The following is a 19,896-nucleotide window of genomic DNA, read 5'->3' as shown; positions in this document are numbered from 1 at the left end:
TTAAGAAGCGTTCAGTGATCAGCGGTCTGTAGATATGGGGAATGCTAAAGGCACGAACACAGGACTGAACCGTCCTGGCCATCAAACCACGGCCCGATAACTCGCCTCTCCACGACACAGGAGCTACTGAAGCTGTGGAGGCACATGAGCCAGTACATGAGCAAAACTCTGAAAAGCATTAGAAACAACACAAAAGCTCAGCTGCTGGTTCGTAGGGCTGCTATCGTGTCATTCTGACAGTACAAGAGCACTTAAGACTAGGCAGACCAACCTGACTCTGTGCCCCATTCATGCACACTGACCTGCTTGTTACTGTGCTTCAGTGCACTGATAACATTCATCAGGAACTGTGGGAGACAGTACTGGAGTGTGCAGTGTCCCAGCTTCTGTCTGCAAAGGCTTCAATCCCCAAAGCCAGCTCATCACTAAGAGGTGATGTCATCAAATGTCATCCTGTAGATGACATCAAGCTGTATGGGAGGAGTCAGTGAGATCCACCTGGTGAGGCCAGCAGGATGAAGATCAGTCAGAGCCAAATCCGTGCAGATGCTGAAACAGATGCTGAGAAGCCCGATGAATGGTAGAAAGATCCAGATGCTTAGAGGTGAGCTGTGGTAGGAGGGAGTCTACCACGGCTGCAGACTGTGCAAAGGTGCTACGGACATTTTCCACCACGTAGTAGCAGGATGGAAGATGCAAGCTGGGATAGCATAAACTCAAAGCACAACCAGGAAGCTGTAGTGTATAGAAACACCCGCGCCACATGTGGACTAGAAGCCCCGTCGAGCCGGTAGTAGGAGTAAGGGTCGGGGGTGCTTCAACTTCCAGAGTAGCAGCGACTGGAGAACAAGAACAAAGTGGTCTTAGTGGCAGTAGGAGCGTTAGAGGCTGTAACCCTGAAAGCAGCTTCCAGGAGAGTGCAGTCCTGGGACCGCTAAGATACTTTAGGAACACATGTACGCTGCACGATGTTACAACATTTTTGTTTAGCACAACTGTTCATAACCATCAACATCAGCTGTTTGAGCTGTTTGAGCTGCACAGAAACAGACATCAGGTGTTTGGTGTGTTTCCTGCTGGAGAGATCGTGGATCTGTCACATCTGCGTGTGATACTGAGTAATGCTGATGATGCATTGATGGTGTTTCTTTTATGTTTCCAGCCTTCGAGCTCTTCTTGACGTCACTGGTGAGGCAGGAGATGAGTCAGATGCCGCGGGGAATCTACTTCTCAGCCCTGAGGGGGGGTAACCTCCGCTCAGACCAGGGTAAAACGGTGGCAGGGATCCCGTCGTTCATGCTCAAGACCTACGAGAAAAACAAGCAGCCTGGGCTGAAGCCAGGACTGGCAGGTGACCCAGTGACACCTCTCATTTAGTTGGTGTCAGTGATATCGACTGTGTGGTGTCGTTGAACGTCACTATGAACATGTTGCTGCTTTGCCTTTAAACTCTGTAAAATCTGTCAGTCAGCATATCAAAGTTGTGTTTCTTAAATTGGTGAGGAAGAGAGAATATGTGGAGCTACAGGAAGGGACGTCTTTCTGAGGAGAGGTTTGGAAGATGAAGATATTCTGCAGATTTAATCTGTTTGGTTCTCATAAAGCCAGGACATGGTGGAGATTTCAAACAGTGTGTCTGTACCAACACGTCACTGTTGGAAGCACCATTATAACTCAGCCTCTCTGTCTGTGGTGCAGCTGGGCTGCTTCTGTCGTACAGTCTGTCTGTGCAGACCGATCGTGCTGGGAGACCCATCAGCCGCTTCCTCGTCAGCCGCAGTTACCAGCAGACGCTGACAGCCCTCGTTCATGAAGTACGTGTTGTCTTCTTCCATTGCTTTCTCTCTTGTTCTTTGTCGTGCATGCAGAGCTTGAAAGAGGAACTGTTTCCTTCTTCTGTGTTTTGGTGCACAGGTCAACATCCAGCCCTCTGAGTGGCACCGTGCCCTCCTCCTGCCACAGGCCTGGAGGGGCTTCATGAGCCGAGCTTTCTACGCCGTTATGGAGGTTTGTGCAGGTGTTACAGAAGCAGCACTGAGTGCTTCATAGAAATAAATGGTGTGGACAAAGAATTCAGCGACTAAAATGCACATCGTGAAGCGTGACTTCACCAGCTGGTAGTTCTGCCCTTTCCATGTGGCACCAGGACACAGTAAGACATACTGGGTGATGTGCAGCCTAACTGGAACCTACACAACACAAATGTCAGCCAGTCTGTCCTCCACAGGCCTCAGAGACCTCTGACCTTACAGTAAAGGTCTCAGAGACCTCTGACCTTACAGTAAAGGCCTCTGATCTTACAGTAAAGGCCTCTGATCTTACAGTAAAGGCCTCAGAGGCCTCTGACCTTACAGTAAAGGCCTCAGAGGCCTCTGATCTTACAGTAAAGGCCTCAGAGACCTCTGATCTTACAGTAAAGGTCTCACAGGCCTCTGATCTTACAGTAAAGGCCTCAGAGACCTCTGATCTTACAGTAAAGGCCTCTGATCTTACAGTAAAGGCCTCAGTTGCCTCTGATCTTACAGTAAAGGCCTCAGAGGCCTCTGACCTTACAGTAAAGGCCTCAGAGGCCTCTGATCTTACAGTAAAGGCCTCTGATCTTACAGTAAAGGCCTCTCAGGGTTTGGTTTCTGTTGGCAGGGTCGACGTGCTGAGTTAGAGATGCTCCAGAAACAAGGCAAAGAGGATCCACAGGAGCTGCAGTACAAGCATCACTGTGCCTGGCTGTGGTGAGAACCACACTCATACTTGCTTGTATATGTGTAGACTGTGTGTATATAAATGGTAGTGCTTTTGTACAAGGTCTCTAATCTTACTGTAATGACTGTAGTGTGTGTGTTTCCCTGCTGTGTGGACCAAACTTTACATCAACACTTTGTGGTAACACCTGCACTATGTAGCCAAAATAACTGGTTCTGAACCAGCAACCTCCTGACCAGTAGACGACCTGCTCTCCCTCCTGACCATGAAGAAAGTGAATCATGGTTTTCAGGCCTGTCAGTCACAGGTGTATAAAGTCTGTGGCTCGCTGTCAGGAGCTCAGGAAGTTCCTGGACGCTGTCGTGATCGGAACAAGCATCGTTGGAAAATGTCGTGTTCACGCTTCTGCGTCTCGCAGTCCGATGGAGGAGTCTGGTTCAGCAGTTATCAGGAGACTGATACTCGTCTGACTTTGGTGGTGGAGGGATGATAGTGGGGCTGTTTTTAGAGGTTGGGCTCAGCTACTTAGTTCTGCTGAGAGGAATTCTTAATACTTCGAAATACCAAGACATTTGGGAGGATTTCCTGCTCCCAACATGAACGTGTGCACAGGAAGAACCTGACTGGCCTACAAAGAGTCCTGACTTTGACCCAGCAGAACATCTGTGGGATGAATTGGAGCGGAGACTTATTTAGAAAGCATGGAGGAAGCAAACAATCCACCAAAGAAGACCCAGGACTTTGATCCAGGATTTTAGCTCCTCGGACAAGAACAGGAGGACATTCCTGTCCCAAGGTCCAGTCGAAGACATTTACAGACCGTTACAAAGATGCTACGGCGTCTGTCTCAGCGCTACACCATCAAACTTACGTTCTCCAGACTTAGTTTCCCCTAAAATGTTAGTTTTTCTCAGTTTAAACATGTGATTACATTTAATCTGTAAATCATCCTGTTTCATTTACATGTGAGACGCCGTCCTGATGTTTTGGTATTACGGTTGTAAATAGACTAAAGTGCTGATGTGCATCACTGCTTTAACAGACACTGGTCACCATCTTCATCACGTTCTTCATCTTTTTAATGTATTGTTATTATTTTTCTGACACAGGGCCAGAGATCAGCTGGCAGATGTCATCAAAGCTGCTACAAAGTAAGTCCCCTGCTCGCTCTGTTTCATAGGAAACGTTTGGTGAGCAGAGTAACCTGATGTGAGCGCTGTGACTTTCTGTGGGTCGTTTCAGGGACAGTCCTGTTGTTCAGGGAAACGCCATCTTGGCTCTGAGCGGCCTCGCCGCTGTTCTGGCGAAGTATGAGAGCAACCTGCCCACTGATGGTGACGGCAGCCTGGGGGTGAGACGCCGCAGGGTCCTGTTACACAGTGTGTTTGCTATTTCATCATCATAGAGATGCTGAGCTCAGTGCTGTTGAACTCGATAGGCTGGACCAGAGTTCGTGGCCACAGGAAGCTGGTTGACCATGGTGCTGGACACCCTGCTCAGCATCAGCAGCAGCAGCTTCAAGTCCAAAGGACGAGTTTTCCCCTGGTTTCTACACGTGAGTTTCATCAGCTTTTACATAAGAAACCGTGATTGGCAGATGATTCGAGTTCTTTAAGAGTCGTGACAGTGACGTGATGAAACAGAATCAGCTGTTTCTGACCCTCACACTATGAACACTTTACTGACCCTCAAAAGTAAACATGCAGTGATTCACCTGCCCCATAAACCACATGTTATTCTAAATAAACACGAGCTCCGTGTGATTGTCCGTCTGTTAACTGCAGCCTGCTGGCTGCTGTGGTTCAGAGACGCTGATGTGGCTGCTGTAGCTGCAACACCAGCGTGTGTGTCAGATTAACACTGTTGGATTTGTTAGTGTGGAGCAGCTTTTATCACTCTGAGCTCTGAAAGTGTTCATCAGTGTGAGTGAGGGGAGCCGCTGACTGTCTTTAGCACCTGTGCTAACACTTTCAGCACTCGGTGCCTTTCCAGACGTGCAGACGTGCTAGCGGCACTAATGCATCCCCATGGCTTCAGAGATGTTTGAAGCTGCACTTTATCCCAGCATGCAGTGAACCAAAAACAACTTTATTTTGATGACTTTCTCACAAAAAGAAGCAAAACAAGCCTGAAACATCGCTGCATCGACACGTAAACCAGCTGGAGTGTATTAGCATCAATATTCCAGTCAACGTGGTTCTCACAGCTCAGCGAGTCTTTGCTCTCTAACACATGTTGCTGTTGGCTGCACAGTTGTTGTGAATATAAAGTTGCTTTCTTGCATTGATTACTTTCACCCTGTGCTGCCTCCTCAGCGCTCCTACTCGGGTGAGAACACAGCGAGCACCATAGCGCGCTCCTGTGCGAGCCTCGCCCTGTCGCTGCTCGTCTCCGTGCTCGTGGTGCGGCAGCGGGACGGTCTGACCCACATCCTGTCGGCGCTGCGGGCCGGCCTCCCGGGCTCCCCCACCGCAGACGACTCCCAGGCCGTCCAGTTCCACTCCGGGCTCGGTCTCGGCATGGTGCTGTCCACCCTGCTGCACCAGCGCCTCAGGTACAGAGTCTGCAGGAGGAGATTCTGATGTGAACCAACAGCGTAACGCTTACTGACTGCCTGTGTCCTCTGTCAGTGATGAGTCTGCTCAGAAGGATGCTGATCTCCTCTTCGGCCCTCTGGATGCTCTGGAAAGTTCCTCTTTCAACCCCAACCTGGAATACAAGTACGTCCTCTCGTGTTTGCAGAGAGCAAACTGACATCACATGGTTGGTAGGAAGCTGGAAGATTCAGCCGTTACCAAGGCTGCATTTCTGCTGCTCAATAAAAGAGCTCGTTTGGCACATTTACTCTTTTTCAACAGACACATCTGGAAGCATGTTAGGAGTTAATATTCAACAGTGAAACAGGGGTTAGCATATTAAATGTGCTCTTCCATGTTCTCGCCTTCTTTCCTCAGCACTGGCTGTATACTGGGTCTGGGTCTAGTGCTGTCTGCCTTCTGCAGCAGCGGACAGAGGAGTCGACGTGTCCGTGTCAGCCTGACACTCGACAAGCTGCTGGCCAACCTGCAAGACTGCAGTGGACGAGGACGCATGGTGCAGGAGGTACAGCAGCCCTGCACACGACTCACACACTGACGCCAGAGCCGAGGTCCTGAAGTCTCTGACGCAGGAACAAGTCTGTGATTGTAACTCTGCTCAGACACGTTTGTGACAGAAGAAGCTGAAATAGTCGTTTTGATGAATTATCTACTAAAGACAGTTTCTGCTACATGAACATGAAACAAGAGCTAAAACTTTGAGCCTCATGCTGATGTGTGAACTTTGACCTATGACCTCGAAGCACTAAAATGGTGTATCTTATGATGTTTACCGTACGATTGGAAGAGATTCGGCTTCTATAAGCTGTGAAAACGTGTCGTCGTGACCTTGTAGAGCAAATAAAAAGTGTGTAACATAGATAAGCTTTGTTTACTGTCCAAGGTGGAGACGCTGCACGGCCAGTGTGGGGTGAAGGTTGAAAACTGTGCCGTATAAAGTTTTCACTGACCTTCACATGTGTGTGTGTGCAGGTGTTGGCGTACTCTGTGGCGTGTGTGAGCGTCTCAGCGTTCAGCGCAGGTCTTATTGACGCCGCCAAGGCCGAGGAGGTCACGGACACGCTGCGCAGCCTGACTGAGGAGAGCCAGCAGGTCAGTAGGAGAGCTGATGGGGTCATTCTGGCTCCAGCAGCTCTTTGTGGTTTCATTGATGACCCTGTGTCCCCAGACCCCGGGCTTCTCCCTGGCTCTGGGGTTAGCGGTCCACGGGCTGTCGGTGTGCGGCCACGGCAAAGCAGAGCACATCCACCCTCACCTGCTCGCAGCCTGGATCAAAATCTTACTGGCTGAGGTACAAAACCTCACTTTCTACATCTCAGCCTAAATGTTCATGTAAACGATGTCCAATCAGGTGAAAGGATGTTTGGGGTCCCAGCGCTGACCTTTGTGTTACAGGGCTGTCCCACCATGCAGCGGCTGGCTGCTGTCAACGGGCTGGTGGCGTTGGTGGGATCAGAGAGTTACCTCGTTCAGGTAAGACGCTGCAGCTTCATGTTATCACCTGCTGTTGTGTTTCTGAGGATGTCTTTGTGGTTTCAAGCATGTGGAGCCATAGATGATCGAGCTCATGTGACCCTGTAAGGTTTGAGGAATCACCATGGTTACCATAGGAACACACTGGCAAACCCAGTATTTAAAAAGATGTGACGGATGCAGATCTGTGTCTTCTGTGCAGCCATGTGAAGCGTCCCCGTGTTCATAAAGAGATGCAAACACACCTTTAGTTGCAGCTGAAGTTAGCGACAGTGATGCTGATTCTCCTCTGATGCAGCTGAAGAGCGAGACGGAGCTCGTGTCCAAGCAGCAGAACAGGCTGAATGAAGTTATTCGGGCCGTCACACAGGTAAGAGTTTACTTATCACATATTACTTTACTCTGATTACTACACACGATACTCTCCCCTCTGCTCGCTCCTCAGAGCGTCTGTTTCAGCCACTTGTCGGCTCTTTGGTTGCAGATCATCACGTTCTCTGGAGCCATCGGTTTGCAGTCCAACAGCCTGTTTGCTGGGACATTTGCACCTGGCCCACATGTCCAGCAGTCACAGTCACACAGCAGGTAACACAGGAGTCAGTGGGCGGAGCAGAGCTGGATGCAGCGTTAGTAACACTTTAAAATGATCTACTGGGCACTAACTACTTTGATCCAACTCCCAGTTCCTCCAGATTTCAGTTACCTCTCAGAGAAAAGTGTCGTCAGATCCACGACGGAGTTCGTCACAGAAGCTGGACAAAAAGGTTTGTGACATCTACAGAGGTCGTTGTGTTTGAAGCTGTAACTCTGTAACATCGTCTCTCTCTGGGCGCAGGTCCTCAGTCCTCCCATCCAGGCCTGGTTAAGACCGCTCTCACCGCTTTGGCGTCAGTCGGCGCCTCTTTCCAGTATCCGCCCATCAACTGGAGCGCCGCTCTTTCTCCTTTAATGAGGATGAGCTTTGGTAAGAGTTGTCGCTCAGTGCTGTCCGTGAAGCCACAGATCCTGTTCAGTCGATGTTGTTGTTGTGTTTTGTAGGAGAGGATGTGCAGCATCAGTGTGTTGTCCTGGCAGCCTGTCAGACCCAGTCCTCCCACAGCGCTGCTCTGTTTTTGGGCTCCTGGTTGTCGCCTCCCCTGGTCCACAGTCTCAGTGTAAGTTCAGTTGGGTATTAGCGCTGTGACAGCTGATATTCAGTCTCCATCAGGTTTATAGGCTGGTCCACTTTAATCTGTTGTTTCTTGATATCCAGCTTATATTTGAACAGGTTTCTTTAGGTGTTCTTAACAGAAACAGGAGCATCTACGGCCTCACCTCTGAGCTCAGCTGTTTCTCAGTCGTACAGCAGCTGAAGAAATGTCTGAATAATCAGCGTTTGGCTTCTAAAGCTGAACAGATGCTCTTTAACCACGACACACATCCAGTCTGTCTCTGCTGTAGGACAGCGTGCTGAGTCCAGTACAATGATGAAGGCTTCAGAGATCCTTACTGGCTGTCTGTCTCCCCCAGTACCAGACCCGGGCCCACCTCTATGAGACTCTGGGCTCGTGGATGAAGCACGTGACTGAGGACAAGCTGCAGGTGTATGTGGAGAGTTTGGGGGTGCAGCAGTTTGAGGAGGACCTCCGACCCCAGCGCGCGTCCCTGTGTCGCTCTGTGCTGCGGGGCCTGGCTCAGGCCATGGCCCTCCCAAACCCCTCTAGCAGCTGCTGGACCGTCCTCTGCTCTGCCACGGAGAAGATCTTCACCTTCCTGCCCGACCGAATCCAGGTGCAGTGTAGCTGCTGACTGTTATCACTGACACGTAGAAGCTTTTTCTTTGATGCGTGGCTCTGTCCCTGGTTTTACGCTCGGGGATCGTGATATCCTCTGATGTTCCCATCCACCCAGAGACACGAACAGGAGCATAAACCCATTTTATTCAAAGCAAGAAGCTGTGACAGATGCTGCTGTAGGTGTGCAGAGCTTCAGTCACCGGAGCTCGGCTGGAAATGAGCTCTTCTCATCACCACAGCAGCTTCAGCCCATCGTTAGCTCAGCTGTAAGAACACCTCGACGGGCAGGGACCAAACACAGCATCATAATAACAACAGTGGTAACTGGAACAGTTACAGTAACAGGTCACAGAGCTCTGGCCCCTCCCTGTCTGTATCTCACATATCTGTTTCCTGTGCTCAGTTATTATATTAATGACACGAGCATAAGTAATACGTAATTATCTTGATGGATGTTGGACGAGGAGGCCTGATAGAAATGTCAGTCAGGTTTATAATAAGTGCAAAGACAGGATGTGCAGCAGGTTCCTGTTAGTGTTCGTTTGATGTCGTCAAACTCAAAAGTTAAAGATGTCGAACTCATGGATACAAACTGGGTGCTTCAGTGAAACATGCAAACATCTGTACATGTTTTGGTGGGATGGCTGTCTGGGTTTATTAGGACAATATGAAGTTTGCAAACATAAAAACAGAATGCAGTCACGTGCATTGGCCTGATTACATCCATAGCAGAACACACAGGACATGTCAGCTGGATAAACTGAGTAAATGAAGTGCAGACAGGAGCTGATCAGAGCATTTCCTCTGACAACAGTCTGTGTGTGCAGACTAACTGTGGCACTGCTTGAAGAGCAGGTTGTCTGATGTAGGACAACAGCTGCTTAATAGGCCAGATGTTTTCAGCTGGAGAAAGGTGAGACGCAGGTCTTTGTAACGATGAAGTCTGGCTGTAGTAAGACAGATGTGTGTGCCCGTTCCAAAGACACTAACGACCTTCATACCTTCAGAGATGCAGGGTCTGCTCCTCCTCCTCTTCATGAGGAAGAATGTCACGTTTGATGCACCTGGTCAGAGACGTGTTTACAGTTTGCTGCAGTCCATTTAAAGCTGATTCTGCCCGTAGAAGACGACCTCTGGACCATGGTCACATGACCTCTGGACCATGGTCACATGACCTCTGGACCATGGTCACATGACCTCTTGGTCCATGATGCAGCTGTAGCTAGCACGTCTGCTCGCTCTGGCTAACAGTGATTTCTGTGACACAGCTGTCGCTGTTTCTGACACTCGAGACCTCCTTTTACCTTTGTTCATGCAGGTCGTCACGTTGAGACTCGTTCACAGGAGAGAGCTGATCTAGACCAGCGTGATCTAGACCAGCGTGATTTAGACCAGCGTGATCTCGACCAGCGTGATCTCGACCAGCGTGATCTCGACCAGCATTTTCAAAGTACAATAACAGAAACAGGAAAACAGTCAAACAGCTAAAGTTGTGTGAGGATCTCGGGCAGTTAGACTCATTTTAGCCTTTGTCCAAGTCCTCTGTCGTCTTTACGTTGAGCAGCATGTTTCTGAACCTGTGGCATCATTAACCTCATCAGCCTGAAGAACAGCACAGTGCTCGTGTTTCATGGTACTTGATGCTACATTTCAGCTTTTGAACGGCTGGAATCATTTAGTTGATGATATGTGCGCTGGTGTGTGTCGCCTACCATTGGCTCCCTGAGTTTAACAGCTGCTAATAGCTGAACCTGTTAGCCGTGCTCTGTTCACCTTTCTGTGAAATCAGCTGATCTCCTTCAACCTGCTGTCTTTGTCTGTTTTGAAACCTTTGTGTGGAGCAGTCTAACAGTTAAAGCCTTTTTATTCGTGCTGCTGCTGGGCCCTGCTGGCATCGAGCTTTGCCTCTTTAACACATGAACACAGGTTCAAAGGTGTTTAAATGACATATTTTAACTAAAAAATAACAATTTTTCTGTTTGTGTTTGATTTCTTGTACATTTATTTCAGGATGATGAAGTGGATCTGTATGTGGGCGTGGCCAAGTGTCTGTCTGAGATGTCTGACACAGAGATTGAGAGGATCATGAAAGTCTCTGAGGTACAGTGTTAATAACACCAGCAGAAAATGAACAGAGGGACCACGTCCACTGTTTCCATGTGCTGGAGCGCGGGCAGAAGTACGTTTGGTTTACAGGTTCAAAGACATGTTGTTGGTCTCATAGTGGAAATGGAAGTAATTCCAGTGACCTGTAGCTCATATTGCTTTATTACTTATAGCTGTCAGTGTGTGGACAGTAAAACCTGCATTCTTCCTGATGCCCAGCAGGGGGCCCACTACACAAGTGTGTATTTCTAAAAGGAGCACTTTAAGTAAACGTTCAGTTTGACCAAATGTAACCATATAGTGATTTAAGCTTTCAGTAATTTAGAGGAATCTTCCTCACATGGTTACTTTATTCACTTCAACAACAGTCGTGCTTTATACTGTGAGGTCGACCCTACAGTAATAATACAGAGAAAACCCAACAATCATATGACCCCCTATGAGCAGCACTTTGGCGACAGTGGGAAGGAAAAACTCCCTTTTAACAGGAAGAAACCTCCAGCAGAACCAGGCTCAGGGAGGGGCGGGGCCTCTGCTGTGATTGGTTGGGGTGAGAGAAGGAAGACGGGATAACTAAACATGAAATGGTGACAGGTGTGTAGTTTGAAGCCCTCTCAGCTGCTGCTGACCCTCGTTGTCAGATCCTCTGCTGGCTTCCTTTCAGCACACGTGCGGTGATCACGTCACGCCTGTCATTCAGTCTGTGACGGTTCGTTGAAGCTCAGCGTGCGCTGTGGCTTTAACATCTCTGCGTTCTGTTTAGACTCAAATGGAGAAGACCTGCTTCGTCTTAGCCTACCTGACCTCTCAGGGACGAGTGCCCCTCCTTAGTCTTAATGATGTCATTGCTGGGGTCCTCCGTGGTTGGCCGAGCCGCAGAGTGGGGTGGCTCCTCCTGCAGACGTTTTACCAGTGTCGCCTGGCAACCAGCATCAACACAGGTGAGACAGGAAGGCGTTCCTACTGCGTGGAAAGTGGATCTCTCCTGATCTAACAGACGACTGACACCTGTGTGTTTTACCATGATGGTTTTCATTTAGTCAGCATCTTTGTCACAGGCATCTCCAGACGGGTGGAGTGGCTCCTGGAGCTGATGGGACATATCCGAAATGTTGCCTACGGCGTAACAGACGTCCAGCGTGGAGACACCAGATCGGTATGTTTCTGAGTGACTGCCATGTGACTCCCACACATCCTCCTCTTCCTCCCAGCAGCTGAGCTTAGCTAAATGCTGGTCCACCATGACGGTGCCGTGTTAACTACAGCGAGGCTGCTCTCGAGCATCAGCAGTAGAGCAAAGCTTGCTGCTGTTTGCTTCTTCTGTGTATCTGAGTTGGTGGAAGCAGATTCTGTGTCGTGTGTTTCTAACTGAGTGTGCTCTGCAGGCCACCGACTTCCTGTTCCAGCTCTTTGCTGCTGCAGTAGTTTCCTGGAGTGACCACATCATGCCACTCCTCTTTGGCATCCGGGTCCAGTGGTTTCCATGGCAGCCAGACCCCAAGCCTCAGGCTCTAACACACGGTCTATATGGCGAGGAGTCGTCGGTGGACGGCGCCCTGTCCCGGTGCCTGTTAGCGATGTCCCACAGCCTCCCTCGGCTCCTGGACAAGGAGCCCTGGAGCAGCCAAACGCCCAAGGTCAGTGTTTGTGCTGTGAACTTTGAACTTTAGCTCAAATGTCACTCGTTGTAAACGTGCAGAAGGGATGACCCCGTGTGTGTGTCTCAGTTCATAGACTGGCTTCTCAGCATCATGGAAGCTCCTGACCAGAGCGTGTCAGCATCAACGGTCAGCACAGCCAGAGGTGAGCAAAGCAGCCTTTTTCCTACTTACACATTTCATAATATTTCACTCTGTTTGAACCACAGCAGTACACAGACTGTTGTCTCCATAAAGTACTTCATGAAATCACATCTAAACAGTTTAATTAGATATAGATTATTATTATTACGATCCTTGTGCAGGTCTCATTGAAATTAAGACCTGGCCTGAGTTTTGTCAGGTTCTTACATCCTCGAGGTAAAAACGTCACTATAAAGCCAAAAGTACTCCCCTCTCCAAACCACTGAATGCAGGTGTTCAGTCACTGGTGGCCACTGGTGTATAAGCCCGAGCAGGTGTTTGTGCTGCTGATAGGATGGCACCTGAACACAAACTCCAGTTGAGGTGACAAAGTGGAAGCAACTGGGAACGACAGCGTCTCTGCTTTGAAGTGATAGGCCATCTAAAATCGAAGGGCGGCGTCAGCCACAGCGTGCACTAAGCACTTTCTAACATTCATCCATGTTCAAGGATGGCTGGCGAGCAGACTGGGATCAAACCACCAACCTTCCTATTAGCAGATGGCCTGCTGAGCTGGAGCTGAGCTGTGCAGCGGTTTAAAGCGCAGCAGCAGAGACCATGACTCAGACTTCATGTGACAATCGGAGCAGTCTGGGCGTGGTGGAGAGTTGTTCCAAGTGTAAAGCTTGGAGAGGGCGATTGTGGTGTGGTATTTTACACAGCTTCGTGCGTCCAGCCCGACTGTACTGCAGCACAAAGCACAGTGAACGGGTTTGTGTGGAAGAACTTGACCTCTTTGGGATGAGTTGGAGCGAGGACTCAGCCACACCTTCTGATCCAACATCAACCTGACCTGCTGAAGCTGTTATAGTTGCAAACTAAATCATATGTATTCAGGATGGAAAGTCAGAGAAGTGCACGTGTGTGAAGGTAGACGAGCGAACACTTTTGGCAATAGTGTATTTTCATAGGTTTCACTAAAGTGACCAGTACACCACCAGCTGTGGTTTCTTCTTTACTGGTTTTGCCCCAGAAGCTAAACCTTCGTGGTAAAGCCTGTATGTTCAGGTCTCCTTGTGAAATGCATCGTGTGTTTCATGGACTGGTTCTTATGCAGCACTGTTCTTCTCTGAGCGGTTTATACTCATCCACGCACGGCTTTCTGTGCTTACATCGCACTGCTGTGGATGCAAATGTGTGTATTCAGGTTAGAAGCCTGAATTTCAGCTCAGACACATGCAGTTTGTAGTTTCTGCTGAAATATTTCTGTCAGTGATCACAGAGACAGAACAGTCCAACCAATCATGGCCTCCATGAACCTGGTTGTGTCGGAGCTCCACCCTCACCACGTCCCTCAGACAGGGTCGTTGGACTGTTAGCTTCTCTGCACTGTTGCAGGTTATCTCACAATATCAAGTTACCATAGAGGGGGACTGTTGTGATTCAGCTCTATATACACAAATGATGATTTGGCCAAATGAGCTCCACAGGCCTCATCTGTGGCAGTCTTTACATGAGAACTAATGCACCATGTTTATTAGACACTCAGCTGACAGCACTGTTGGAAAAGAAGGTGTGGAAAGAGCAGGTGGTATTTTAAGAGAGGTTTACTCAAACATCAGTGTTCATACAGGCAGGATATGCTGAAAAAATGACCTGGTCTTCAGAACAGCCAGATTCCTCTGATTTCTCTGATCTCTCTGATTCCTCTGATCTCTCTGATTCCTCTGATTTCTCTGATCTCTCTGATTTCTCTGATCTCTCTGATCTCTCCTGTGGTTCCTTTCAGCTGCTCTGTTGGCACTCAGGTCCTCTGCAGAGTTCAAGAAGAAAGCCGTGTGGACCAGAGCGTACGGCTGGTAGCCCAGAGGAGCCTCGGTGTCCTGCTCAGGCGTTGCTGCTCGTACACAAAGACACACACGGCTGCTGGTCTGAGCTGCTGTTTAATGTTAGACAGTAACTGCAATGTAGGAATCTGTGCTGTCAATAAAAGTGCAACAGAAATCATTTTGGGTCTAGAACATCCTTTTCTCTCTTTACAGCAGATCGTTAAATTCGACTTCATCCGTAACTCCAACGAGCTGTGACTTCATGTTACTTCCTCTTCCTGTTCCACTTCTCCAGGTGGTGGTGCCTCTCCTTCAGCAGCTGCCCGACTGTGAGCGAGGCTCCTGAAAACCAAGCAGTGTTTTACATCACAGTTACTGTACAGTTACACAGTTACACTACAGTTACACAGTTACACCACAGTTACACAGTTACACTACAGTTACACTACAGTTACACAGTTACACTACAGTTACACTACAGTTACACTACAGTTACATCACAGTTACATCACAGTTACTGTACAGTTACACTTCAGTTACACTACAGTTACACTACAGTTACACAGTTACACCAGTTACACCACAGTTACACTACAGTTACACAGTTACACCAGTTACACCACAGTTACACCACAGTTACACAGTTACACCACAGTTACATCACAGTTACACAGTTACACCACAGTTACACAGTTACACAGTTACACCACAGTTACACCACAGTTACACCACAGATACACCACAGATACACTACAGTTACACCACAGATACACTACAGTTACACTACAGTTACACCACAGTTACACCACAGTTACACCACAGATACACTACACTTACACTACAGTTACATCACAGTTACATCACAGTTACTGTACAGTTACACTTCAGTTACACTACAGTTACACTACAGTTACACAGTTACACCAGTTATACCACAGTTACACTACAGTTACACAGTTACACCAGTTACACCACAGTTACACCACAGTTACACAGTTACACCACAGTTACATCACAGTTACACAGTTACACCACAGTTACACAGTTACACAGTTACACCACAGTTACACCACAGTTACACCACAGATACACTACAGTTACACCACAGATACACTACAGTTACACCACAGATACACTACAGTTACACCACAGTTACACCACAGTTACACCACAGTAACTAAACAGTTACACTACAATTACACTACAGTTATACAGTTACACTACAGTTACACCACAGATACACTACAGTTACACCACAGATACACTACAGTTACACCACAGATACACCACAGTTACACTACAGTTACACCACAGTTACACTACAGTTACACTACAGTTACACCACAGTTACACTACAGTTACACTACAGTTACACCACAGTTACACTACAGTTACACTACAGTTACACCACAGTTACACTACAGTTACACAGTTACACTACAGTTACACTACAGTTACACAGTCACACTACAGTCACACTACAGTCACACTACAGTTACACTACAGTTACACAGTCACACTACAGTCACACTACAGTCACACTACAGTTACACAGTCACACTACAGTTACACAGTCACACCACAGTTACACTACAGTTACACCACAGTTACACTACAGTTACACTACAGTTACACTACAGTTACACAGTAACTTCATTTATGACACCAATTTAACATCCCCAGATAGAAGACCCTCCTCAGTGTTGTCACCACAGACATGGTCAGAAAGCTTGGACACCAACTATGATGATATGACAGTGAGGCCTGTAACTGTTCTTCATCGTCCTAGTCTTCCTCAGGAAACTGTCACTCGTAGTTTTCCCAACAGTAACAAATCAGGAGAACCTGAGAACGTTTTATGTTCTTTTCCTTCAGTCTGTGTTCTAGTTCAGCTGGATTTAGGTCGTGTTAGTGAAGCGACCGACCTCTGTGTCGAACATCTTTTTGTCTTAGTTAAGGTTCTCGTCTAAACGTGTTTGCTGTACATCAGCCTGACAACGGCACGACTAACCGTCTCATTAGCCCTCATCCAACCAGCATGTTTAACATACAAGGACGAGCGACTGAGGACCACAAGAGTTAAAAAACTAATAATGGTAACATATTTCTTAGTTCTGTAACGATTATGCAGTATCTAAAGAAAAAAGTAAAACTGTCTCTGCAACGTTGCAGTGGCCTATGCTGCAAGTCTGAAATGTATAGTTTAATCTATCTTACAGCTTTTATTAAGTTTAATCCACATTATTACTCAGAAAACCTCACTGGTATCAGAGCTTTCAGTCATTTTAAGTATCATTTGCACAGGGAAGATGTGTGTAAATATGGACAGAATCAGATCAATGCCCACCAAAAGTGAGTCTGATTTATCGAGACAAACTTTAACGTGGCTGCACGCAGAAGCTGAAACAACCAAAGCTAATGAAAGTAGTGGCTGACTGAAGACGACTGCAGTGACCATACATGTAAAGGAGGAGCTTGGACTCAAACAAACGTGCTCCTGTGCAGCACGTCCATCAGGTGACTGTAATGTCACAAAGGGTTGTTCTCCGTCTTACCAAGAGTGAGGACAGGCAGGTAGAGCGCCAGCACCACGGGCAGGTGGCTGTTTGGAGCTGTTGTTGAGTTGAGTGGACACGACTGGGAGGCCATTTGCTCAACATAAGGCAGCGCCTGATAGATGGTGGCAGCTGAGAGAGAAACAAAAAGGGGAACAAACGCTTCACTTGCTGTGCTTTTACTTCATTCACTATCACAGTGTTATTGGCCTGTGTGTCGCTGATATACAGAACGTTCCTCCAGCACTTCTGCTTACAGCACAGAGGTTACTCACTGCAGCTGGAATGCACTGTGCTCATTTCCTGGCTTCATATCATCAGCTCTGCTTGGCTAACCCATTTCCTGTTGGCTCCCAACACTTCCCTTACACAACACTCTGACCACACAATGAACCTCGTAATGTTGAGAAGTCAAAGTACTTATGAGCTCAGCTTTCAGTTTGTTGGAATAAAAGATGGAAACTCAATGATTTAACACCTTCAACGATGACTGTGAGGATGTATAAGGGGATCCAGAGCGTGTAGCGAGTCCACAGCATGGTGATGGACGGCTTCTCCATGACACACAGCAGCTCGTGAGGATACCTGTCATCAAACCACAGGCACAACTTATTGGACGAGAAACAATGTTTGCATCTGGAAATCCACTGGAACTACGAATGTACTCAAATCATCACGTCGTATATCATAATGCAGCTACATATGGTCGAGTACGAATACGGCATTAAGGATATTATTATTATTATTATTATTATTATTATTATTATTATTATTATTATTATTATTATTATTATTATCTTTTTTATATTATTATTATTATCATTATTATCTTTTTTTAATTATTATTATTATCATTATTATTATCATTTTTATTATTATTATTATTATCATTCTTCTTCTTCTTATTATTATTATTATTATTATTATTATTATCATTATTATTATTATTATTATCATTATTATTGTTGTTATTATCATTTTTATTATTATTATTATTATATCATTATTATCTTTTTTATTATTATTGTCATTATTATTATTATTATTATTATTATTATCATTATTATTATCATTTTTATTATTATTATTATCATCAACATTATTATTATTATTATTATTATTATCATTATTATTATCATTATTATTATTATCATTATTATTATTATTATTATTTATTATTAGAGACATTGTTGAAGTTCTGCCTTCAGAACAGTCAGTCTGTCCACAACACTGGAACAAATGTGGATGTTTGCACTTCAAATATTTCAATGTGAGTGTGTGTGCACGTTCATAACCTTCTACTGATACACACATCATCATTGTTCATATTAGTATTATGTGTGTGTGTAAATACGCTCCCTCCTCAGGCCTGGTGTTATGGTGATCACCATGAACCAGAACACCAACGCCCGGGTCACGGGCCGGTGCATGAGTCGTTTGAGGCTCCGCTGTGACATTTGTGGGTTTCAGGGTTTTTATTGTTACTCTGTTTTTTTTCCTGTGTTATGAATAAATCTTCGGTACTGGTTTCATTTTGTTGTGTTTATCTGCAACACCTTAAAGGCCGGTCTGTGGTGCCAAAAAGGTTGGGGACCGCTGGTGTAAATAATGAAAACTCATTAAAGCTCCAGTCAGATATGCTTGGTTGCCCTGTTTTGTTTTGTTTTAAATGTACTTAATTTTTCGATTATTATTAAATGAAATAAGTTTTGTTTTCTCCTTTCTTGTGTATGTGCAGTTATAACTTTATCAATAACTACTCTTATTGTTCATGAACTACGGCGTGTCCCTTTCAGACATCACCAACTTAATATTTTCCATCTAGCAGACAAATCAAACATCATGTATCAACATGTCACAAAGTGGTTTCTTTTTCACAGAAATAACCAAAAATATTTCCACTGCGACCTGATATCAGTGGATCCTACACTGGAATGTAAACTGTCTGTTTAGGGGGAGGGTTCCTGCCCTGGGTATCTGCTTAGAGGGAAAGTAAGACGTCATGGTTTAAAAATGTAGATAGTTTGACACATTAGTAAAATAAATGCATTAGTGCTGAGAGGTCAGGTCCAGGGAGTGCTGTTCAACTGTAAGGAACTAAAAGCTTCTTAAAGCTCTGCATCCTGTGTGCTTTTAAAACGATTTATCAAAGTAAAGTTGAAGTTTGAAAAGCCGATGTGTTTGTGCATCACTGTAAAACTACATTATTGGGTTCAAATGCAGCTGCGTCCTTATAAAACCTGCGGTGCGTACCGGAGGAGGTCCAGGACGTTCCAGAAGAAGAGCTGCACACACACCACCGGTTTACTCTGCAGCTCTGAACCAAAACAACAAAAGTGCACAAGTGTGTGAGACTACAAATTCTAGAATCAGAACTGCTGATTTCATTACTCTGAACTTTTAAAGGCAGGTTTTGTATCTGAGAGCAGGGACACTTGCTGTGTTCAGTGTGACTCGTCTCTGCAGAAGGTCAGGGCTCTGATAGTTACAGTTAGTGGGTGACTTACTGGGCAGGTGGATCCTGAGTGTCTGTTGGAGTCAGGGTTCATTATGGTCCTGGTTGCTACTGGAAATAAAGAAACAAAAGGAGGGTGTGTTGTTCAGGAAGTACAGACTGTAGCTCAGCAGGTAGAATTACTAACTGGAAGGTTGGAGGTTTGATCCCTGGCTGCTCCAGTCTGCACGCCACGGTATCCTTGGGCAACATATGGAACCCCGACTTGCTCTCCGATGCATCCATCATAGTGTCATTGTTAGAAAAAGAAGTGCTTGTGTGAATGAAGCACGCTGTATAAAATGCTTTGACTGCTCATATAGAAAAGCAGCTTATAAGAACTGGTTCATTTTCCAGATAATTCCACTATTAAGACAACAGACATTTGGGAGGCTTTTTCCTGAGAGTAACACTGAAAGTCTTGCTGCTCCTCCACAAAATGAACTCTTCAGTTTAGATTTGATTAAAGACACAGCTCAGCTAAACACAACTCAAACTAATCTACACTATTTTTCTTTATTACGCAGCATTTTTATAACTATTTCCAGATGTTTCTAAAGATGAAAACAGAATTAAACTCCAGCCT

At 46.3% G+C, this 19,896-nt stretch overlaps 1 protein-coding gene and 1 pseudogene across 2 annotated transcripts in view; one reads left to right on the top strand and one right to left on the bottom strand.

The window, feature by feature from the left end:
• The window catches only part of LOC148105770 (focadhesin-like), a 29,158-nt pseudogene extending 14,735 nt beyond the window's left edge, over window positions 1–14,423 (top strand). The window contains exons 20-44 of the transcript XR_015718607.1: window positions 1,163–1,351; window positions 1,699–1,814; window positions 1,915–2,007; window positions 2,641–2,729; window positions 3,810–3,851; window positions 3,943–4,051; window positions 4,139–4,255; window positions 5,016–5,254; window positions 5,331–5,420; window positions 5,655–5,802; window positions 6,270–6,389; window positions 6,466–6,588; window positions 6,693–6,770; window positions 7,069–7,140; window positions 7,255–7,355; window positions 7,454–7,534; window positions 7,606–7,734; window positions 7,809–7,924; window positions 8,280–8,540; window positions 10,556–10,645; window positions 11,415–11,592; window positions 11,710–11,807; window positions 12,037–12,288; window positions 12,379–12,454; window positions 14,222–14,423. The product of XR_015718607.1 is annotated as a focadhesin-like (transcript). The remainder of the gene's footprint in view (window positions 1–1,162; window positions 1,352–1,698; window positions 1,815–1,914; window positions 2,008–2,640; window positions 2,730–3,809; window positions 3,852–3,942; window positions 4,052–4,138; window positions 4,256–5,015; window positions 5,255–5,330; window positions 5,421–5,654; window positions 5,803–6,269; window positions 6,390–6,465; window positions 6,589–6,692; window positions 6,771–7,068; window positions 7,141–7,254; window positions 7,356–7,453; window positions 7,535–7,605; window positions 7,735–7,808; window positions 7,925–8,279; window positions 8,541–10,555; window positions 10,646–11,414; window positions 11,593–11,709; window positions 11,808–12,036; window positions 12,289–12,378; window positions 12,455–14,221) is intronic.
• Window positions 14,405–19,126, bottom strand: LOC148105769 (very-long-chain (3R)-3-hydroxyacyl-CoA dehydratase 4-like). Its single transcript, XM_087839040.1, has 4 exons — window positions 19,070–19,126; window positions 17,295–17,401; window positions 16,817–16,948; window positions 14,405–14,603 (listed from the first exon to the last, which is right to left on the bottom strand). The coding sequence occupies exons 2-4, from the start codon at window positions 17,374–17,376 to the stop codon at window positions 14,527–14,529; spliced, it is 291 nt and encodes a 96-aa protein (XP_087695166.1). The 5' UTR covers window positions 17,377–17,401; window positions 19,070–19,126; the 3' UTR covers window positions 14,405–14,526.
• Between the last annotated feature and the right edge of the window lie 770 nt (window positions 19,127–19,896).

Source organism: Neolamprologus brichardi, chromosome 3 (genome assembly GCF_056152115.1).
Source record: "Neolamprologus brichardi isolate AB-2024 chromosome 3, ASM5615211v1, whole genome shotgun sequence".
NCBI classification, from domain to species: Eukaryota; Metazoa; Chordata; class Actinopteri; order Cichliformes; family Cichlidae; genus Neolamprologus; species Neolamprologus brichardi.
Note: the sequence above shows the minus strand (reverse complement) of the source record. Positions and strands in the feature narration are given on the sequence as shown.

Bases quoted from the DNA above. Each gene is read 5' to 3' on its own strand.
- LOC148105769 (XM_087839040.1), bottom strand. From the start codon at position 17,376: ATGGAGAAGCCGTCCATCACCATGCTGTGGACTCGCTACACGCTCTGG. The intron at 16,949-17,294 runs GTGTTAAATCAT...TTTCTCTCTCAG, and splicing joins CCTCACAGTCATCGTTGAAG to CTGCCACCATCTATCAGGCG. The intron at 14,604-16,816 runs GTAAGACGGAGA...CTTGGTTTTCAG, and splicing joins CCTGCCTGTCCTCACTCTTG to GAGCCTCGCTCACAGTCGGG.